At 40.5% G+C, this 20,958-nt stretch overlaps 3 protein-coding genes across 7 annotated transcripts in view; 1 reads left to right on the forward strand and 2 right to left on the reverse strand.

The window, feature by feature from the left end:
- Nucleotides 1–5,111: 5,111 nt before the first annotated feature.
- On the reverse strand, nucleotides 5,112–10,958 carry LOC116035729 (interferon alpha-inducible protein 27-like protein 2A). Its single transcript, XM_031279027.2, has 6 exons — nucleotides 10,925–10,958; nucleotides 10,592–10,754; nucleotides 6,282–6,332; nucleotides 6,103–6,132; nucleotides 5,766–5,927; nucleotides 5,112–5,355 (listed from the first exon to the last, which is right to left on the reverse strand). The coding sequence occupies exons 2-6, from the start codon at nucleotides 10,665–10,667 to the stop codon at nucleotides 5,267–5,269; spliced, it is 408 nt and encodes a 135-aa protein (XP_031134887.1). The 5' UTR covers nucleotides 10,668–10,754; nucleotides 10,925–10,958; the 3' UTR covers nucleotides 5,112–5,266.
- A 499-nt stretch (nucleotides 10,959–11,457) lies between these two features.
- Nucleotides 11,458–15,850, forward strand: LOC116035728 (galectin-8-like). The gene is made up of 8 exons (XM_031279026.2): nucleotides 11,458–11,668; nucleotides 11,969–12,057; nucleotides 12,899–13,109; nucleotides 13,220–13,339; nucleotides 13,502–13,528; nucleotides 14,195–14,283; nucleotides 14,448–14,613; nucleotides 14,745–15,850. The coding sequence occupies exons 1-8, from the start codon at nucleotides 11,630–11,632 to the stop codon at nucleotides 14,892–14,894; spliced, it is 891 nt and encodes a 296-aa protein (XP_031134886.1). The 5' UTR covers nucleotides 11,458–11,629; the 3' UTR covers nucleotides 14,895–15,850.
- Nucleotides 15,851–16,698: 848 nt separating this feature from the next.
- The window catches only part of LOC116035725 (probable palmitoyltransferase ZDHHC14), a 52,712-nt gene continuing 48,452 nt past the window's right edge, over nucleotides 16,699–20,958 (reverse strand). For 2 of the 5 annotated variants that reach the window (XM_035994812.1, XM_035994813.1), the window contains 2 exons: nucleotides 18,539–18,561; nucleotides 17,557–17,841 (listed from right to left, as the gene is read on the reverse strand). In XM_035994812.1, the coding sequence (XP_035850705.1) occupies nucleotides 17,790–17,841; nucleotides 18,539–18,561 (75 nt within the window). In that variant the 3' untranslated portion in view covers nucleotides 17,557–17,789. Of the gene's footprint in view, nucleotides 17,887–18,538; nucleotides 18,562–20,958 lie in introns of all 5 variants that reach the window. The other 3 variants (XM_035994811.1, XM_031279017.2, XM_035994810.1) reach the window with 3 other exon arrangements.

Genomic DNA, 20,958 nt, shown 5'->3' on the forward strand with positions numbered 1-20,958 from the left:
TCACTCTTGACAAGTGACCTGAAGACTACACTCAGAAACCACAGTGAGGATCGACAAACTACTGAATTATTCTGTATACAGCAAGTTCCAAATAAACCCAAGCAAAGCAGCCTAGTGAACGAAAAGTCTCCAAAATGGACAAATCCGGATCTGAGATGGACAACAATATCCATATCACACCAGAGGATCTTCTACCCATAGTAAACAAATGTTTTGAAAGAATCTCTGCAGCACAGTGGACTATGATAGCTGCAGATACCTGGGACTCAGACACACAAGCTAATCTGACTGATATGCTTACTGAAATGGTACAGTCGCTCTCCACAGACATCCTGAGAAATGGAATACCAATGTGTCAGCAACTTCTTAAGAGTGAACCTCAGGCTGATATAACTACAATTTTGAATAACTTCATCAATTGCATAGGAGACTCAATTCATGGTAGCTTTGCTGCAGCTTTTCACATCCCACAAGACAAATGTGAAAGTGCTGAGAAGCTGGCAGCACTGGTCGAGACTGAAGTTGCACAAAAGGTACACTTTGCTGTATCTGTGGCCATGGACAGCCCTGTTTGGCCATCAGAACCTGTCGTTTTTGTCAATGGCTCCATGTCCAACACAGCGTCTCTTCGTCTTATGGTGTTTCATGCTAAAAAATGTCTTAGAAGATATTTAGGTAAGCTGAACTCCCAGTGCCTGGGACTGTGTTGGCCGAAAAAAAGCACTGAGCCACAAAAAAGCTCTGAATCTACAAAAGAGATGGAAATGGAAGAACCAGAGAAATGTGAATCATCTCAGAGCATAAAATCTAGGATCTCTGTCCCTCAGCGACAATTGCTGTGAGTGAAATCCTCACCAAATGGTCTGGTGAGACACCAGAAATCGAAGAAGAGGCTGAAACCGCTCTCCCGCCTTTCAGCACCTCTCTGGATGCTCATTTTGCAGCGTCTAAAATTGTCAATACTATAATTACTGACCTGCATGACAAAGACTACGGACATGTCCCTGAATGTACTGAGAAAAGTAGCTCATCTGGACCTCATTTTGATATAAGGTTAATACTAAATGAGGTAAAAGACTTTTTTGCCTCAAAGGCTACACCTTCAGAAGATACCGCCAACGACAGCCAAAACGTTCGTTGCAAGTTTTTCAAAAAACAATTTGAAAAAATGCAGACAGAGCTGAAGAGCGTGTTTACGACTGAAGACACAGGCTTTGTTGTGAGTCTGAAACCGGATTCAGGATTCTCTCAGAATAAAATCATACAAGATTGGCACTCTGTTGAAGACATTCTCCCAGGAGCTGTACCAGAGTCTACCACGCCCACCCATGAAGCTGGACGTCTGACCAGCAGGCAGAGATTGATCAGTGTGAGTCTTCTTCAGTAGATTATGAGACCATCAAAAATGACGTTGACAGTTTGTTTAATCAATTAAACCTACGACAGAAACCTGCAGCAAATGGCAGCAAAACACCAGATGTCTTCGCATCAAATGGTATGTTCAGGAAGTTCTCAAAGGCACTGACTGATAAAATGTACGACCACCTGAATACTGGCCCAACATATCAGATTCCTGTGGTTCAAACGGAAAGATGTCTCTCTGACTCTGTCATCTGTGGAATCAGAAGAAAGTCTCACCTTTCACCTGAAGTTCTATATGTCATGACAGAAGACGCAGTGGGAAAGTTCTTGCAGCAGGGGCTACTCTGGTTGGAAAAGGACCCATCAGAAAAAGCAAGTCACAGTGACAAAGTCTCTGGTGCTCTAACTGACATCCAAAACTTAATCGCAAAAATGCTGACACTACCCAAAGAAGAAAACGACAAGCAGGAGTCCCCTAAAGCCAGCAGCAGTCAGCATCAGACTACAACAACTTCTCGTTCAAGTCAGGCATCAAGCGCTAATGATGTGACACTATCTGAATACATCTGCAGTGATGATGATATTAACAACTTGAATGTCAGACGCCATGTTGATAGTTACAAATTAATTCCAGGCAATGTGGCTCCAAGAGTCGCAAATAATGAATTGTCCTCTGAGTTTTCACCGGTCTGTGACCCCAGTCAGATGACTGAGAGGTTGACCGACCTCTTCATCACTGCTCTGCTCATGAGGCTTCTCACAAAAGTCCCTCGGAGGACCAGAATGTCCCTGCAGCTGGCAGACATCGACGCCATCGTCAAACGTCTGTCAGAGAAGGCGCAGAAGGAAATCAACATCCCTAAATCTGCTGTCAGAAAAAACAGAAACATCTTGAAAAATGCACACGAGAAGATGTTCATAGAGCTTGAAAAGGAGTTTGGTTCTCCAAAAAGGCTACTGGAGGCTGCAATGGCATCAAACGATAAATCTTTTGATGATGCTGTTTTGAAGAGTCTGAAAATCCATCTGAATATCCTCCTCAGTCCACGGCCAAAGACGTTTGCAGCTGTCAAGTCTGCAGTTGTCAAGTTTTTTACAGCAGTGGGAAACTTGTTAATCAAGCCCTGTAGGGGTTTCCCTGCCTGCGGCCCCAAGCAGTCTTAAAGCATACTGCATTTGTCTTGGGTATAATCCGGGTGCTCCGGTCTCCCTGCAACATTTCCTATCATAACAGAAAAAAATCATGGCAGCTATACCTTGAGGCATACTGTATTCATCTTGAAGGAAACAATTTAATAGGTCCACCATCACACCTTCCATCTCACCTGACTTGTGATAGGTCCGAGGAGATGAAGGGTAGTAGTAGACTGGGTAAACCCAGCCCGATCTGCCGGCGATTTGATTTCGCCCTGCAGCTCAGGCTGGAAACCTGTACGTTTATCTATCCTGCTTCCGTTACAATTTTGTGGGGACCAATCACAAACTGGCTTATCCACCTGGCGCGCTATTGGCGGGTTTAACACGATGACGATAGAGAAGCGACCAAGCAGCTTCTTGTTTACATTCGGCCACCGAAGCGCAGCAACTCGTTGGTGCTGCTGTCGCTGCTACGTCACCTGGATCACTGGTCTGATTGGTTGAAGGACTATCCAATTGCGTACAGAGTCATTTGAACTATGTCCGTTGATCATGCCTCTTGTGCAGTAGAAAATACAGAGCAGACTCCCCAGACTAATGTTCAATCTTAAAAGATTGAGCTTGGTCTGTTGATAGCCAGACTAGGGTAGTGGTGATTTTATAACAAAAACCTAAAAAAAAAATTCTTTCCTTCAAGATGAGTGCCATGAATAGACCTTTCTCACAGCAGGCATTTTGACACATAATAGCAATTGTTCCATTTAGGTGTTGCACTTGTGTTGGACAAGTCAAAATGTCCGCTGTAAAACACATTTCAAATCATAACATTAAAAAAACAAATTTTAAAATATATTTTGGTTGTGTTTTTCTTTGCTGTCAGATGTCAAGGGTATACAATTCTTAACTCAGGTTGATTCTAACAAGAAATGTTTTTGAACAAAGAGATAAAAAAAAGATAATGTGTGCTAGTTGTTTCCGCTATAAGGTGGTTATTGCATGTAACCGTGTTTCTGTTATGCGTTTAACCCTCCTATTGTGTTCCAGGCAAAGGTGGCCAATTACAACTTTCTTCTGTCATAAATATGGTATATTTCATCTGACTGACCAAAGGCTTCATGTATTCCTACACACCAGGCATTTAACATAGGGTATTACATATATGGAAACATGTAAGATAGGATAAAAACAAGATAAAAATAGTATTACAATAAAAGTGGAATAAGATAAGTATGTATTATCATTATTAAAAAAGGAATAATAAAAAAAAATACTGATTCTGACAAACAAATGTACCCCTTACCTATCTAAACGCTTGTGAAAAAAGATGTTTAGTCTGCTTTTAAAAGAAGATACTGTTGTAGCAGACCTTAGTTCACGTGGAAGAGAATTCCAGATAGAGGACCATAATGACTGAAAGCAACGTAAGCTGATTTAGAATTGATTCTAGGTATAATGAGACTTTTATAAAAAAGCTAACGGTGAGGCTCAATGTAATAACGACATTTTGTCCACCATTAACAGCCATAGGAAATGAATGAGACATTCTGTTCAACCAGCTGATGGAAAACTTCCCAATACAACCACACTCACACAGACCAGAATCTCCACACTGTTTTTTCACCGCTGTTTGAGCTTTTTAGAATCTTTCAGCTCATAGTTTTGGTTTCATGGCCCATAACTGACCAGAAAAATGCTGCTTTAAATTTTAAATAAAGTTGATGAACCAGTGAACACTTGAATTCATTTACCGACTCAGTTCTTTAAGGTAGACATTATGAGGAATGGAAATATTTACAGAAGACACTGAAACAGTATCTTTTCACAGATTGTTGCACAAAACATTTCAGTTGTCTGAAATTACAAAAGTGCTGTTTAGCAAATGAACTGATGTAAAGCGCTCGTTACAGTTAATGATCATTTCCTGGGTTTTGGAGGTTTAGAGAAGGGGACTGTTGTTGTAGCTACCTGCTTCAAAAATAACGGTACTCCTATTTTTTGGTTATGAGGCCTATTATACTTGTGTCATCATCATTCAATTCAAAATTTTATTTATAGTATCAAATCATACCAAATAGTTATCAAGACATTTTACAGAGAGTAGGTCTAGACCACTCTATAATTTACAAAGACCCAACAATTCCAGTAATTCCCCCAAGAGCAAGCATTTATAGTGCGACAGTGGCAAGGAAAAACTTCCTTTTAGGGAGAAACCTAAAGAAGATGGTTACCGAACTGTGCTGTGAAATTGTACGCTATAAGGAAAAGAGCCAACGTGATAAGACATGGCGGAGGGGCACCAGTGCTGAGGATTCAAAGGGCTTTAACCCACTGTCTCCTTTCCCACAGGAAGCTCCAGATACTCATATGAACCCACAGCTGATAATGTCCCGACTATGCAGTTCCTATGAACTGTATGAGCTCTATAGCATGTTTCAGCTCAGGGTTTTGTTTTACGGCCCACAACTGTGGCCAGAAAAAAAATGCTGCTTTAATTTAAAAAAAAAAAAAAAAAAAGTTTATGAACCAGTAAACACTTTCATTCATTTACTCACTCAGTCCTTTCTAGTGGACATTATGAGGAATGGAAATATTAACAGACAACACCGAAGCAATATCTTTCACAGGTTACACAGATTTATTGCACAAAACATTTCAGTTGTCTGAAATCAGAAGTGCTGTTTAGTAAATTAACTGATGTAATTTGCAATAACCTCCTTAATTTGGTAAACGTAAAAATATTGTAAATGTATCTTGTTCTTATTCATGGTCATTTTCGGATGAAGCTTGTCAGCCATCCCACTGCTGCTCCAGCTCCAGCCACAGCTGCAGTGGCAGCTCCTGACAGACCAGCTGCACCTACAGCAAGATACACAGGCTTTATATAAAAGGTCTACAGACAAACAGAGAGAGTATTGTTCTCAAGATAAAAGACTAAATTTAAGCGTGGCACTATTGTCACAGTGTATAGAGTAGTAGCTGACCGTTTAATTGTACCTTAACACTTTATTTTGTTGAATACTGCACCATTTATCCACATAAGCTTATTAATCTCTAACATGACAATGCTACATTAATGATGGTTCAGTTCCAGGTTTGTCAGACACATTGTGTAGAAATTAATGTTGTTGCACTTCGAAAAGACATTTCAAGTTACCTGGCACATGATTCCCCTTGTATTATTGTTTTAGCAAACAGTTTAAAGATTAAAATGAATTTAAAAAAAAAAAAAAAAAAAAAAAAAACAACAATTAAGCAATGACATTTACCTGCTGCCTGCAAAACAGCCACTGTACTTCCTGCTGCCACTGCTCCTCCGTTAGCAACTGCAGCAGCCGACATCATGCCAGCAGCATAGGAGCCTGCTGCTATTCCAGCGGAGGTGAAACCTATGGCTCCCAGAACAACAGGAGCCCCGACCACACCAACTACTGCACACGGACAACACAGCAGAGGGAACTTTGTTGTTAATGTTAGTGTGCTAACTTGTCAGGTCACTTTAAAATGGATCATGCATGTATAAGTTTAACATGTAAATGTGTTAAAAATCTGTTTAAAAACGTAAACAAAGGTGGTCCATAAAGTCTAGACAGTACAAAGTCCTACCTGCACCTCCTACAATGGCAGCAGCTGTCCCTGAAACAAGATGAAAGCCAAAATCCACCTTTACAGTCAGTCTGGCTTAATCAAAGACATCTGCTTTGGTTACTCACATTATAACATGTTTTTTAAGGAAAGCTTATCAGTAAAAGTATCAGCACTTATAATAATATAACAATACTCACCAGCAGGGCCCATCTTTTTATAGGTCTGACGAACTCTTCTGAGAAACCAAACTGTTGGAATCAAAACAAAAAGAGGGAGTCCCTTGGTGTGTCATTGAACAACAGGAAGTGAAACTTAAACTGTTCTTTAATACGTCAATGATTAACATTTCTGGTACAGTGACGTGTGTAGCATCAAAATGATGGTTCACAATGCTTTACTGATAGCTCCAAAACCATAGATATTGAACCATAGATATAGAACAAAACAAAATTGTTTTATAGCTATGTCCAAAACCGTACCGTGAACACACCGTAACAACACGCTGTAAGTGAAGAAGAAAACAAATCTCAATTTTGAACTTGTTGAAACAAAATGACAAGCTCTGATAGCGCGCTACGTAACGTTAATTGATGATAAAGCTTGGTTATCTTTATAATTACAATACACATAAAAACAGTCAGCGAAATAGAATACATCTTTAATGGCCACCAAGGTGGACATTTTTCTTTGGCTCACCTATGTAACGGTATGAAAATTTAACCTTACGGTTATAGTGACCAAAATGATCACGGTTTTCGGTATTATTGCAGTATTTTTAAAAGTGTGGTCAATATGTTCAGAAAGCACTGACAGGCCTACACAAGCTGAAATAGTTTCAAAAAGTTTAACAGTGTTTATTATATTACAAAAATATAGGCAAAAACGTATCAAAAGTGCAACTTTTAACATCAAAAGGAACAAGGGTTCAGCATGTAAACAGCTTATTTGTCAGAACATTTCCAGTAGTGCAGGTTTAAAATTATACAAATCCAAACATTCAAGCTAAGACATAAAAGAAAAATATGTAACAAATCAAAGAAACACCACTAATTATATACTTGTTTTCTTCATAATCAAAAAGAAAATGTAAAACTGTACACATGAACACTTTAAAGTAAAATGTAAAACGGTCATTGTTATGATCAACATTTTTACTCACGGTTTACTGTTACAATGGTAATTGTGACATCCCTAGGCTCACCAGCCATACAATACAGATAAACATACAGACAACATCTCAGACATAAGTGGAGCATAAAAAGATTAAATAGGGGAAAAAATAAAAAATAATGAATATCAGGATAAAAAAGAATAAATACGCTTAAAATAGCAGCTCAGTTTGAGGTTGTCACTTGGTTTGGTTGAGGATACTGATGGCATTTGGAATAAAGGATTTTTTAAACACTTTTTGCCAGAGCCACTCTGAGGCGCCTCCCAAACTTCAGGAGCTCACACTGACTGGAAAGAGGGTGTGTACTCTTTGCAGTGATTGTCCTAGCTTTCTTCCTCATTCTGTCAGTGTATATTTGGGTCAGATGTTTTCCCAATATTTTGCTAGCCATTGACACTATCAAAGCCATTCCACTCCCTATTCATTCATTCATTCTGCTAATAAATGCTGATTGGTCAGTGAAGGACTGATTACGAACGGCGATCCCGCGTGACGGCAACCGAAGCAGAACCAGAATGTCAGAGTGAATATTTCGGCGTGGTCTTTAAAACATTAGCAAACCTCTTTCTAGCACGTCTATTGACAGGGAGAGCCTAACCTGTCAGCTGTGTTGTCGATCATGGATGTATTAGTCGATGCCTCGAGAGAGAAAAGGAAGCGACTCAGAGCTTGCCGTAAAGCAGTATCTCGTCCGTATATGAGAATGACGTCATTGACATTTTAAAAAGGCTTTTTAGAACAAAAAAAAAAAAAAAAAAAAATCTAACACCCAGCAGTGTGCATTTTCTTAGCCTCCCCTTTCGAATGCAACATTCAAATTACTAGACAAAAAATTATATCCTGAGAAAAGTGGATTTTGAGGGGTATAGCTCCATAGAGTCCCATTCATTTTGCACTCGCCTGTGAGGCCCCCTGTACAGATCAAGAACTGGATGGAACTGCAACCAGTTCAGAAGCCGGAAGCTAGCTAAACTCTTATATACTGTCTATGGCTAAATCAAACATAGGACGAAAAAAAACAAAACAAACAAAGGACGCAAATTCAGCTCCAACCCTAATGTTGACCAACCATATGACAATTTGTATGATTCGCCGCCACATATACTAGCACACTTCATAGTTCAGCATTACTTCAGACACGTAACAGGAATGCAAACTGTTAACGAAAGTATGGTAAAATTAACCATAACGTTAGCATGCTTAACGTTATACAAACACACTCACCCAACCAAGCAGAAGTCCGCAGACAGCCGCCTCGACCAGTGTGACACAGCAGCCGTTTTGACGTCTTTTATTTTTATTTTACCGGAATTGCACTTTCAAAATAAAGGTACCAGCCTTGCTAATGTAATTTACCCGACAGAAATTAACACAGCCTTAATTAAAAGAACATACGAAATGAAAAAGCATGGACAACAACAGATTATCTACGTATGCTGGACCATACTGAAGGTCATTTACATAAGGCATCTCTATTATTTGAAGTTTTCTTTTACTTTCGTACTCTTGTAGCCTATATTCTCAGGTCTCTCTGAAAAAGAGAGCTTAATTTCAATGAGAGTGCCTGATTAATAACGGGATTTATATGAATTCTGTATTCACAGAAAAAAACCCAGACTGAAATATCTCTACAACTATTGGATAGATTTTCATTCAATTTTATAAGGATATTCCTGGTCCCCAGAGAATGAAGCCTACTGACTTTGGCAATCTCCTGACTTTTCATCTAGGATGACATTTCACTTTACTTTAATGGCCACACGACCGAAGCGGTGGCATTTATTTTCGGTACAGAATGAATACAACACTTAGTGTCAACAACACAACATAAGCATACATAACACAATAAATAATAATCACAATAGTATACTATACAACAAAGAGCGAAAATGTATCACAATGCATGATGCAAGATGCTGATTTAATTTATCTGTCAAAGGTAAAAATGTCGTAAATTGATTTGGTTTATTCATGATCATTTTCTGCGGATGAAGCTAGTCAGCCATCCCACTGCTGCTCCAACACCGGACACGGCTGCAGTGGCAGCTCCTGACAGACCAGCTGCACCTACAGCAAGATACACAGGCTTTATATCAAGGTATGGAGCTACAGAGAAGCTGAGAGTATTGTTATCAACATAAAAGACTAAATGTAACAGTGGTCCCATCACAGTGTATACTGTAGCAGTAGCTGCATTCAAATGTACCTAAACACTTATTTTGTTATATACAGCACACATTTAAGCTTATTAAGCTCTATTCTGACAATGCTACATCAGCCAGTGGTTTGCCAGACACTTTTAGACACATTTATGTTGTTACATTCCGAAAAGTCATAGTTATGGCACACGATTACCCTTTTATTATTGTTAAAGCAAAGATCATCACACCATTGAGATATAGCAGTTAACACCACAAGATTAACAATTAATAATAACAAAAAAAAAAAAAAAAAAAAAAAAACAACTTTGGGGTTTTACCAAAGCCCGTCTACGGAAAGCCGTTCCACTCCCTATTAAGCCCCATTGTACCTACTTTGGTTGCAGTTCCACCAGAGTTCCACTGGGGGTGATCACGGTCCAGTGCAAAATGAATGGGACTCTATGGAGCTAGACGGCTAAATTTGTCTCTTTCGCCTGATTGTCGTTGAGAAATCTCAGATTTGATTGTAGTTTTTGCAAGTTCAACATGGATTATAGGTCAAAAGTTGAATGAACGAGTACTTATGCCCTTTCGATTTGTTACAGGTTGAGTCGTTGTTGCCCATAACACGCTAGCATTCTGCTAATGAATGCTGATTGGTCAGTGAAGGACTGATTACGATCGGAGATCCCGCTTGACGGCATCCGAAGCAGAACCAGAATGCCAGAGTGAATATTTCGGCGTGGTCTTTAAAACATTAGCAAACCTCTTTCTAGCATGTGTATTGACAGGGAGAGTCTAATCTGTCAGCTGTGTTGTCGATGCCTCGAGAGAAAAAAGGAAGCGACTCAGAGCTTGCCGTAAAGCAGTATCTCTGGCCGTATATGTGTATGACGTCATTGACATTTTAAAAAGGCTTTTTAGAACAAAAAAGCCACTTTAAAAAAATCTAACACCCAGCAGTGTGTATTTTCTTAGCCTCCCCTTTCAAATGCAACATTCAAATTACTAGACAAAAAATTATATTCTGAGAAAAGTGGATTTTGAGGGGTATAGCTCCATAGAGTCCCATTCATTCTGCACTGGCCTGTGAGCGCCCCCTATATGGAACTCTGGTGGAACTGCAACCAGTTCAGAAGCCGGAAGTAACGAGAGAGTGGAACTTCTTCCCATATTAGAAATTCTTTGGTTTTACCTATTGCCTGTAAAGAAGCCACCAGACTTCCCGCTGCCACTCCTCCTCCGTTAGCAACTGCAGCTGTCGACATCATGCCAGCAGCATAGGAGCCTGCTGCTATTCCAGCGGAGGTGAAACCTATGGCTCCCAGAACAACAGGAACCCCCGACTGCAGCAACTACTGCACAAGGACAACAACACAGCAGAGGGAACTTTTGTAAAAGATATGGTGTGCTAATTTGCCAGGCCACTTTAAAATTGATCATGCGGATGCTCTAAGTTAAGCATGTAAATGGCTTTTCTACATTAAAGAGTTGAAAAAGTAAACACATTGGCTTTCTAAAGTCTTACAAGCTCCTGCTCCTGCTCCCACTCCAATGGCGACAGCTGCCTCTGAAACACAACATTAAAACCGAAATCTACAGATCATCTTAATTAAAGACATTTACTTTGGTTATACTATCATCATAATTCTTTTTTATATAAGGAAAACTTCTAAGTAAAACAGATACTCACTCGGATCCATTTGTCTGACTCTGGTCGGACCTCTATCACTCTGGTCGGATCTATATCATACAGTCTTCTAGGGCCTGACCCGTCAGTTTTCTGAGAAACGAAACTTAGAAGTTGAACCGTAGATGGAGAAGAGCGTCACTTCCTTAAAAAATTGGCGTGTCATCAAATAACAGCAAGTGAAATATGTTTAATTTCTGTGTTATTATTATTGTTATTGAATTATTACGGAATTCTGCATGCCAAGCATGTTGTTCTACAATTAAAGTTATAAATTATAGCATTTAAATTCCGGTATTAAAATAAGCTGGTGAAATAACGGTTTAACCAATAACAGTCAGGGCCTCCGTTGTTGTTCAGCGGGCCTGATCACATGGTAGGATTGCGCATGCGCTCGCTGTTCGGGGCTGATGGAGAGAAGATGCCCACTGCCATCATCCCCGTGTAGTGCAGGAGAGCTACAAACCGGTCATATTTACCGCAGACACCACCTCTGTTGTCTTTCAGCACAGCTGCATGTTGTAGTCTGACACAAGAAGCCCGATGTCTGTGGCAAATGCGAAACACACTGTCCTGAATCCGGTAAGAGGCTTATTATTATAATTATCTACCTCAGCCCTCTGATGCCATCATGCAATGATCAATAGACCCTCATGTAACGTTAGTTTGTATTACAGCTAAACACTATGTGCAGCAGCAGTAGTCTATAAACGGCCTGCACACTGAACGTAAACTTATCCGAGATATCCGACGGTCAATGTATATTCTTGCTAATAAATGAAACACACAGGCGTTCGTTTAAGCTCCCTCGTATCAAGCAGCATGTCTTCAGTTTCTGTCAGTGCAGGTATCCAGTGCTTTAACGTCAACTCTCCACCTCAGGTGATCCCATACACAGGGCCCATACCTGGAGGCCTGCACCCTGGGGAGATCATCATCATTCAGGGCACTGTGCCCCCAGATGCTGACAGGTAAAATATAATTAGAGAGAAATATGTAGAAAAGTGTTTTGGATACACCTTAGATGTGATTGGTAAACCCAAAGCATGTGATAGTCTACTTTAATCTGGGGAAACGTCTAAACCCTGTTGTGTCTAGTTCAGTGGTCCCCAAACCTTTTTTTTTAAAACCATGACACTTCCCGTACCAACCTCCACAACACATACACTGACACATGTATGTATGTACGATGTATGTATGGCATCAATGACATCATCAGTCTGGATTAATTTTAGCTTAGCTCTGACTTTAATTGTTGCTTCCTCCACCTGGAGGTCAGAGGTCAGGGTTGGCTACAGAACTGTGTGTTGCTCAAAGAAACTTAAGCATTTTAAATGCTTGTGTCCTCTTGTCGAAGGTGGTCTTAAACCCTCAGACCATCCAACACCACTACACCACACCATGGCTGGATTAATGGGTCAGAGGGCATTTATTGACCCTCGAACAACTAATCTCTGTAGTGTGTGTGTATATAACGCCTGTTTTGTCAGTTGCGGAAGATTGATTAAACACAACCTCATTTGTGACTATGCACCACGCGAGCATAAACTGAAATATCGAATTGAGCTTGAAAGTTAATTATTTGCCTTGGCAACAGTAGTTCTGTCAGTTGTTTTGCTGAACTTTTAAGCCCCTTTCATCGTAATTGTTTTTAGTCAAAAATAACTACATTTTGACACAAGGCATGGACCTGCCTTTGTTGATATGGTGCGAACTCCCCAACCCTTGTCATGAAAGTGAACTTAGAAGCCCTGAGGCAGTTGTCCACTTGGCCGGTTAATAATCCAGGCTCGTCGTGCACCCTCTCTGCAGGTTTCAGATCGACCTGTCGAGCGGCTGCAGCACCAAGCCGCGTTCTGACGTCGCCCTCCACTTCAGCCCTCGCTTCAAAGGCTCGCCCTGTGTGGTGTGTAACACCCTGTTGCAGGAGAGCTGGGGCAAAGAGGAAACGCTCCATCAGCTACCCTACAAACGCGGAGCCCCCTTCGAGACTATCATATTGGTGCACGAAGATGTCTTCAAGGTCAGTGAGCCCATGCTGTTCAGGATGAAGGCATGGCTAAACCTGCGTAGTACCTTAAAAAAGCAATTTGATTAATACAGTACAACTAAAGGATTTGTCTTCCCCCTTAGGTGGCAGTAAATGGCACTCACCTGCTGGAATACAAGCACAAAATTCCACTAAACAGGGTCGACACATTTTCTATTTCTGGCAAAGTCAGGGTGCACGCTATTGGCTACATCCCAAACTCTGTAAGTACATTCCCATCCCTTTGCTTTATTTTGTCCTCCACTAGCTGGTCAGATGTGTGTTTCTCTTATAAACATATCTGATTTATCATTTCTAAATAATACATTATTATTATAATTAATAAAGTTATGTCTTAATCTTCAATGTGGCTCTTCTTTTTCTAGGCAATATATTCAGAATCAGGTGACTTGGTGAGTTTTCCCTTTTGCGTCATATACATAAAACCTCTGTGCCTAAATGTTCCCAGTATCTTGTGATGCTACTAAAACTGGATCACATTTCCTAAATTATTCCATTGTTTGTGCACTGAAGACTGTGAATTTCAGAATGCAACCCTAAGACTTTTAAAGGAAATTTCTGGTTTATTATTATCTGACTACTTGTGTTTCTTTACTTCTTTTTGTTATCAATGATGGCGCATTCCCAGATCTTAGCAATTCACTTGATATGTACATTCTTATTACTGGTAGGAAGGATGACCCAAACTATGAAAATAACACCAAAGTTAGTTACCCCAAATTATCCCTTCACTTATAGCACGATTTTCACACCACTAAATATTTCCCTTTCTCCCATATACATAATATAGCACTTAAACCTATCATCGTGCATGCTTTTGTATTTTTTGCCTTCATGTATGGAGGCCGATACTCCTCCACTGCTGCAGCATCTCACACTTACAGAGGCATGAACAAATAGGTTGGAAAAGAGAGTAGAAAAGAGTTATAGATAGCATATTGGGCCATAACTGCACTGAGCATTATAGAGCAAATGATTTAGAGAAACTAATCTGCAGAAATAATCAATTATAGAAAATAATTGAATGAAATGTATCAACTATTATGTTCTCATCCCAGAGCCTCCCTTACAAAGGCAGTGTACTCAAAGGACTGAGCCCTGGGCAGCACATCACGATCAAAGGACAGGTCAGCATGTATCCTCACAGGTAAATGATTAAGTGATTTAAAGTAACCTCGACATAACAAATAAAAGCAATCTGGTGTGCACATCTCACCAATATGTTTGAACTGTTAATGTAAATGTCCCTCTGTGGTAACTGCAACGATTCTTAAAAAAAGATGATTTACCTCTAATCCACTGTTCTTCCAGTTTTACAGTGAACCTCCGCAACAGCAGGACAGAGAACATCGCTCTCCATCTGAACCCTCGCATGAAGTCGGGTGTGTTCATCAGGAACTCGTACCTGAGTGAATCCTGGGGTCAGGAGGAGCGGGAGCTGCCCTTCTTTCCCTTCTCTTCAGGGGAGTACTTCGAGGTAGGAACCACCTACAACTTATAAGGTTTATTTTTGAAAGGGCTTCTGCAGTCACTGAATTGGATGTTTATCTCATCACAAGTTGTATGTCTGCAATGATTGACTATTCCTCGGTATTTTTGTTTTGGCAGATTCTCATCCTCTGTCAGCCTCATCAGTTCAAGCTGGCAGTGAATGGCTCACACATGTTTGAGTTCAGACATCGGGTGCAGGATCTGAGCAGCATTGACCAGTTGGAGATCATGGGGGACCTGGAGCTCAATGATGTTAAACTGTGGTGACTCTGAATTCTAGACTTACGCAGAAGCCAGCGTCACAGACACCGTTGTGTTCTGGTTATCGATGTTAAATTAGCTTAGTCACAATGACCCAGACAATGGATGCTGAAAACGGCCAACCCTGTGCTGACTTCAGGTCAGGTTAGTCTTGCAGCAAACATAGGTCACTGATTTTAAGCTAGTCTAGCATTTTTGGTGACCGAAGTCCACGGTCAGGCCCTACCATGGAGTTTTAATGGTCCATGTTTCCAGCCCTGGCTAGACAAGTGGTGCATGAGAGTTCGGTGTGCTGGAGCATCAGGCTGTGAGCCCCTATGACTGTTTACAGCTACAAGTTAGGTTTGCCTTGGTTAATTTCTTATACTGTCTCTAGTGCATCTCTGCTGTAATATGCCCTTAGTGCACTGTATAATTAAAACTGGAAATATGTTTAATGTTAATAAGCACTTGGCTTTGTTTAAATGCCAAGACAGTCAGCAAATACAAACAGTGAATGACATCTAAGGGCTCCATTCCTTTGGAGCAAGGCCCAATAAAAACTAATTTATTGTACAGCCATTTTAAAAAGCTTTGAATCATTACTAAATAATTAGTAACCTTTTTTCAGAAATAAAAATATTTCTAATGGGAGGTTTTTTTTGTAATAGGACATGCCTACTTAGGGCGTGCCCACATGACATGTAATGGTGCAGCAGAACTCAAGCACAGTGCAGTACAGGGTCCGTTTAATATATAACTATTTCAATAACCTGAAGGAATGACATTTTGCAATCTTTCTGCAAGCTGTAGAATATATTAGAATTCTGTATCTGACCATCTCGTCTCACTGCTCTCCCACTCATTGATGCAATGAATGAAAAAAATCTTTTCCATTATTTTTTTTTTGCATTATCTGTTGTAAAATATGTATTCCCTATGTATCATAAATTATTTAATAAATGAATGTGTTGCTATTATCATTTTGTGTCCACTGTTTATGTCCGTTTGAGTTAAACCTGAATTAATTGATATTTGGCCGCTAGGGGGCAGCACAACAGGCTGTAAACACAACACTAAGATATTTTCACATTAACATTGATAGGGTGAAGGCGTTGGCATGCAGTGGCTTATTTACATATCCAGCAGACCCAAAGCAACATTAGCATTTTGGAGTCATATCAGTGTCTACCAGAGTCTAATATTCACTCTCCTTCTAACGCATCTTTAACTAAATGCTCCACCTTCTGCTCCAGACAACCATCAGGTAGCAAAACAATTTTGTTTTTGCTGTCAATCTTTGCAAGTTCTTTACTAGAACAACCCTTTCACATTGCATGTAGTCATTTTCTTTTTTTTTTTTTAAATATAAAAAATTGGTTATTGCAACTTTCATTAGTCATAAAGTAGGTGTCTGCACTTGATGACTGTCTTATGTCTGATCATTTTCTTAAATCAAATGTAGTTTAATGTTAAACTACACTTTCATCAGCAGTACTTATACTCAACCACAGGGTGGTAGAAGATAATTGAATGTTGATTAACTGCCTTTTTACTACCCAGACACCTTTAACAACCACTGCCAGTCAGTGAACTCTAGATCTTTTTTCTTTAAGGCATCCACAAATCACTTTTAGGGGCCTGACCAGGACTTCTGTCAGAATGCATGGCCTACAAAAAGTCTTCATAAATGTTTAGCAACAGTCATTACATGCTTGTTTTTAAATCTGCCTCATTTACGCCTAATACAGACATCCGTCACAAGAAGAACTTTAAAGGAAATGTAGTCGCCACAGGACTCTCACATTATGACTTCTTAACCTCAATGCAATCTTATCTGATAAAAAGTTGGTGTTTTATTAATATTCACAGGAAATATAATTTGTAATAACCATGGTACAGTACAACAGTCTGTTTTTTTAACATAGAAAAAGCAGGATGATATGCAACATGATGACATCAACCATTGCACTTCTGAGAATGTCCCAGAAAAAAAGGCAAAAGACATTGTCCAATCAGCAACAGGCAAACAGGCTAAAGTTTGTTTTATAAAAAAAACCTGTCAGACCTTTGATCCATTGACAGAAATTCATTATTTCGACCAAAAATGTCATATACTGTCAAAATCTTCTTTTCTTGCTTGACATGGCTCACAGACATACGCCACTTTGAAAAAGAAACTCCCCTGTCCAGTTTCCAGGAACTAAAGGAATATGCTATTTAAAAAACAAAAAGAAGAGAGAAGCTGATGTCTGAGTTGTCATACAGGCCACTGCACTAGAAAACATCTCTCCCTGTTCCAGCGGAGAGGTTTGGCAAGACACTGGCTGAGGACAACTGGTTTCACTTCGGTTCAGTTACATTCCATTCATTTTCTAGCAGCTGAATTTAAACCACAGCCTTTTTCAGTTCTCAAGTCCTGCTAAGGAGAGAAAGGAAAACTAATTGAGGGTGAGAGCGAGCTGGTCCAAACATGGCACAGGAGAGTTTTGTGGGTTACATGTTTTCAGGAGAGAGGAGGTGGTGGGAGGGGGTATATATCCCATTGTCAGACAGAGCTGAGCTTTACCAATCCTCTGACAGAGTCCTCGTGTAGTGAGTCCTGGCTGGCTGGATTGTAGAAGCCGGCCTGCATAGTGTGGCTGTGACCCAGGGGGCTGCCGCAGGGAAGCATACCTGGCGGCGAGGGCACTTCCTCTGGGGTGAGAAAGTGGTGGTGGGCCACCGGCTCCTGGTGGGGGTGGCTGTGGTTGTGTGTGTGGCTGTGTCCGTGGATTGGCAGCATGTCCGTGGCCTCGTGGCAGCTGAGGCTGGGGGTGGACGTCGGAGGGGTGGGCTGGCCAAGGGGAAGTGAGGTGCAAGGGCCGCCCAGGGTGAGGGAAGTGCGGCCAGGTAGAGAGCCTCCATTTTCAGGGGAGGCCGTCAGGATGACTGGCTGGCTGCTCTGCTGCTGGAGGAGAGGTGTGGCGGCGGCCTGCAAAACGAATTTGGTGCTTTGAATGCACTGGTCTTGGTCACACTGAGAGAAAGCAGTGGAAAGCAAGAAAAGAAAAGAGTATAGGAAGGGATGTGAAATACAAAGAGATAGATAAGGTGCCGGAGGTGAAACAAATAACATTGAGGCAGTGTTGAAAATTAGATGGAGGAGAAAAGAAGAAACAACACAGGGAACAGAATATGTGGAAAGACAACAGAGGAGCAGGGTAGGTGATAAGGGAGAGAAAGAGAAAGAAAAAAATATGTTAGTACCCATGTTAGAATGCAGAGCCACACAAAGAACCTGAACCAGCACCCGCCCCAGTAAAAACAGACCTGAGGTCAGTTGACAAGAGTTGGGAAAAAAAAGGCCTATTAAGTCACTGCCTCATGACTTATTGATCTCTATTGCTTTGCTTTAAAGTGGAAATCACACATCTAAAAGTGGAGCAGAGTAACTGGGTTAGGACACGGGGAGTCATCAATACCACACATTAACTACAGGGAGATTAGCTTTAGCCCTATTAGCCCTTTATCACCACAGAGCAATCATGTATAGAGACCACAGATGAAAGGTCACCAGTTGAAGTGAAGAAGTGAAGAAAGTACTTTGATGCCTGCTTCCAACCCACTCCACTCCCAAAGTCTGACTGACAAGAAATTTGATGCACAAAGGTTAGTCCCCGACATCTCACCTTTCTGTCTCCATCTCACTGACCTAAAAAGAGCAGATTACTGATGTGATTTAAACAAAGTTGAGCTACCTTTGACAGTAGAAGAGATGTGACTAAGTATTATCAATCCTCTTATCAAGTGCACTTATCAACTGCTCTTGACTTATCACCTTTACAAGCGTAGCCTCTCTCCAGGGTGGCAGAGAAGACTAATTTGAACAAGGGTTATTGGACTGAAATGACATGGAAACCTCGCTCACAGCCACGTAAGCGCAGAGCTACATCATCAGCAGTGTGTTGGGACAAAAAATAAAATGGAGATGGGGATAAAAGGAATAAAGCGCTTTGTCCTTTTCTTTCTACTTTTAGGCCCACTCGTGTTTTATAAACAGTCATAGCTAGACTGACTCAGCACTGTCTATGCCCAACGGCAGACAGACACACGCAAAACTACAAGGAACAATATGTACATAGACGGCTGATACTCTAACCTTGGACAGCAGACAGCAAGTGAAGCAGCACAGGCCATGTTTTCGCTTACACACGTGATGAAACAAGGATAAGAGAGCTTTTTCGCTCATTAAAAATGTTATGCTACATTTAACACCTCAATTTCATGACTGAACTGTGTACAGTAGTCAACATGACAAAGCGAGATTATATCACTCAAGTGGTAGAGGGTTATTTCGAATTAAAAATATACAAATCTGCAATGGGTCTAAATATAATATTTTCCTGCAGATCTGAAACGATTACTCGATTAATGTATTTGATCCCTAGAAGTAGAAGCAGAAACAAGTTGGGAAATGTGACTGATAATAAGTTTATAATAAGCCTGAGCAAGAAACACACGAAACTACCACCTTTCTGTTCATTATTTAATCTTCAATATACTTACTAAACAGGGTCTGAATATTGATCGTATCCAGCTCGTATTCAGCAACAAAGAAACAAAGTTGGGCGTTTTCAGTGACTGTAACACCATCATTCATGCAGCTGACGGAAGGAAGAGTGAGTGGTAAAACCTGAAACGAGGCTGTGGTTTGTCGGTCCCTCATCCCTCACTGTGCAATCAGCAAGGAAATGGTAGTAGATCAAGTTGCACTGTGTGTATTGTACAACAATAGCTCACATCTCACAAAAGAAAAAGACGGACAGATGAAGAAGGAAGGAAAGGAAGACAAGGCCAAGAATAGAAATAATACAAGGCCGAAATAGATTGTTTACCATGAGGTAAAAGGACAGGTTCACCCAAATTATAAAAAAAACACATTTTCTCACTAGCTTACAGTGATATCTACCCATGCAGATATTGCTAGTTTTATTGACAATTGAAACAAATGCTCACAGCATTGAAATATAACATTCATTATCAAAAGCAGTGTCTCAGTCACTTCTTATTCCTTTCACATTTGTTTATTTGGGTGAAGGCAAAAAAAAAATCTCAGAAACATATCTGTAAATAAGGCTGCAACTAAGAACTATTATTTCAGATTACTATGTTGATTCTAATCGTTTTGTCCAACAAATATCAGAAATTGTAAAATGGAATTCCCAGAACCCAAAGATATCTTTAAATTACTTCTTTAGTCTGATCAACAGTCCAAAACCCAAATATTCAATTTACAATTATATAAAACAGGAAAGTGTAGGAAAGCTGCTACCCCCCCCCCCCCCCCACACACACACACACACACACACACAGAACTTTTATGTTACATGTCACACTGTTACCATGGCAACCCCACAATGTTTTCCACATAACCGGATTATAATTTCCTTCTCTGCTGTATTTGTCACCTCTATCTCTCTCACACACACTTCATGTACATTCACACGCTTTCTCCAAATAGCACTCGCCCACATACCTCTGTAATAAACAGACAAAAGTGATGGGAGACTTTTACTCATCGTTCTTAAAACGATTTGACTAAATCAAGCCAGCAGCAGCCTCTCTAAAACCTACTTGATGTTACAATACAACGTGGACTTGAAATGAGTGGTCTAGCCCGCATTGGATTTTTAAGTAAAAAAAAGCAATGAAGTCAGTTGCATCAGTAGACGTGGGGAGTGATGAGTCACTCCTGATGTGTTACGAATGTGGCCTGTTACAAATAGATATTAGGTAAACAGCTGATTCTATCAGTGTGCAGATAAATGGCCAGCAGCTGGCACAATAGCACAACTCTCGCTGTTAATCATGACCACTACAGAAAACAGATGGCAGTTATTTCTGAATGTGCAAATGTAAGGGAAGGTTCCTATGGCTCTCAGCATATTACCAGTAGTCCACACATTTAGGACCTGGAGACAGATGACATTCATGCTCGACGTCTCAATGAGAACTGACAGGCTGAGGTCGAGTGTGGATGAGAACAAGGAGATGACTGTGGCACAGAGGGAGGGCACCAGTGAAAGACGTTTAGTAGCTGTGTGTGAAT

The sequence above is a fragment of the Sander lucioperca genome, chromosome 18 (assembly GCF_008315115.2).
Source record: "Sander lucioperca isolate FBNREF2018 chromosome 18, SLUC_FBN_1.2, whole genome shotgun sequence".
NCBI lineage: Eukaryota > Metazoa > Chordata > Actinopteri > Perciformes > Percidae > Sander > Sander lucioperca.

Coding starts and splice junctions, on each gene's coding strand:
- LOC116035728 (XM_031279026.2), top strand. CDS start 11,630: ATGTCTGTGGCAAATGCGAAACACACTGTCCTGAATCCG. Junction 12,058..12,898: donor GTGCCCCCAGATGCTGACAG/GTAAAATATAAT, acceptor CCCTCTCTGCAG/GTTTCAGATCGACCTGTCGA. Junction 14,614..14,744: donor CTTCAGGGGAGTACTTCGAG/GTAGGAACCACC, acceptor TTGTTTTGGCAG/ATTCTCATCCTCTGTCAGCC.
- LOC116035729 (XM_031279027.2), bottom strand. CDS start 10,667: ATGATGTCGACAGCTGCAGTTGCTAACGGAGGAGGAGTGGCAGCGGGA. Junction 6,333..10,591: donor GGCTTCTTTACAGGCAATAG/GTAAAACCAAAG, acceptor TGATTCCAACAG/TTTGGTTTCTCAGAAGAGTT. Junction 6,133..6,281: donor TAAAAAGATGGGCCCTGCTG/GTGAGTATTGTT, acceptor ATCTTGTTTCAG/GGACAGCTGCTGCCATTGTA.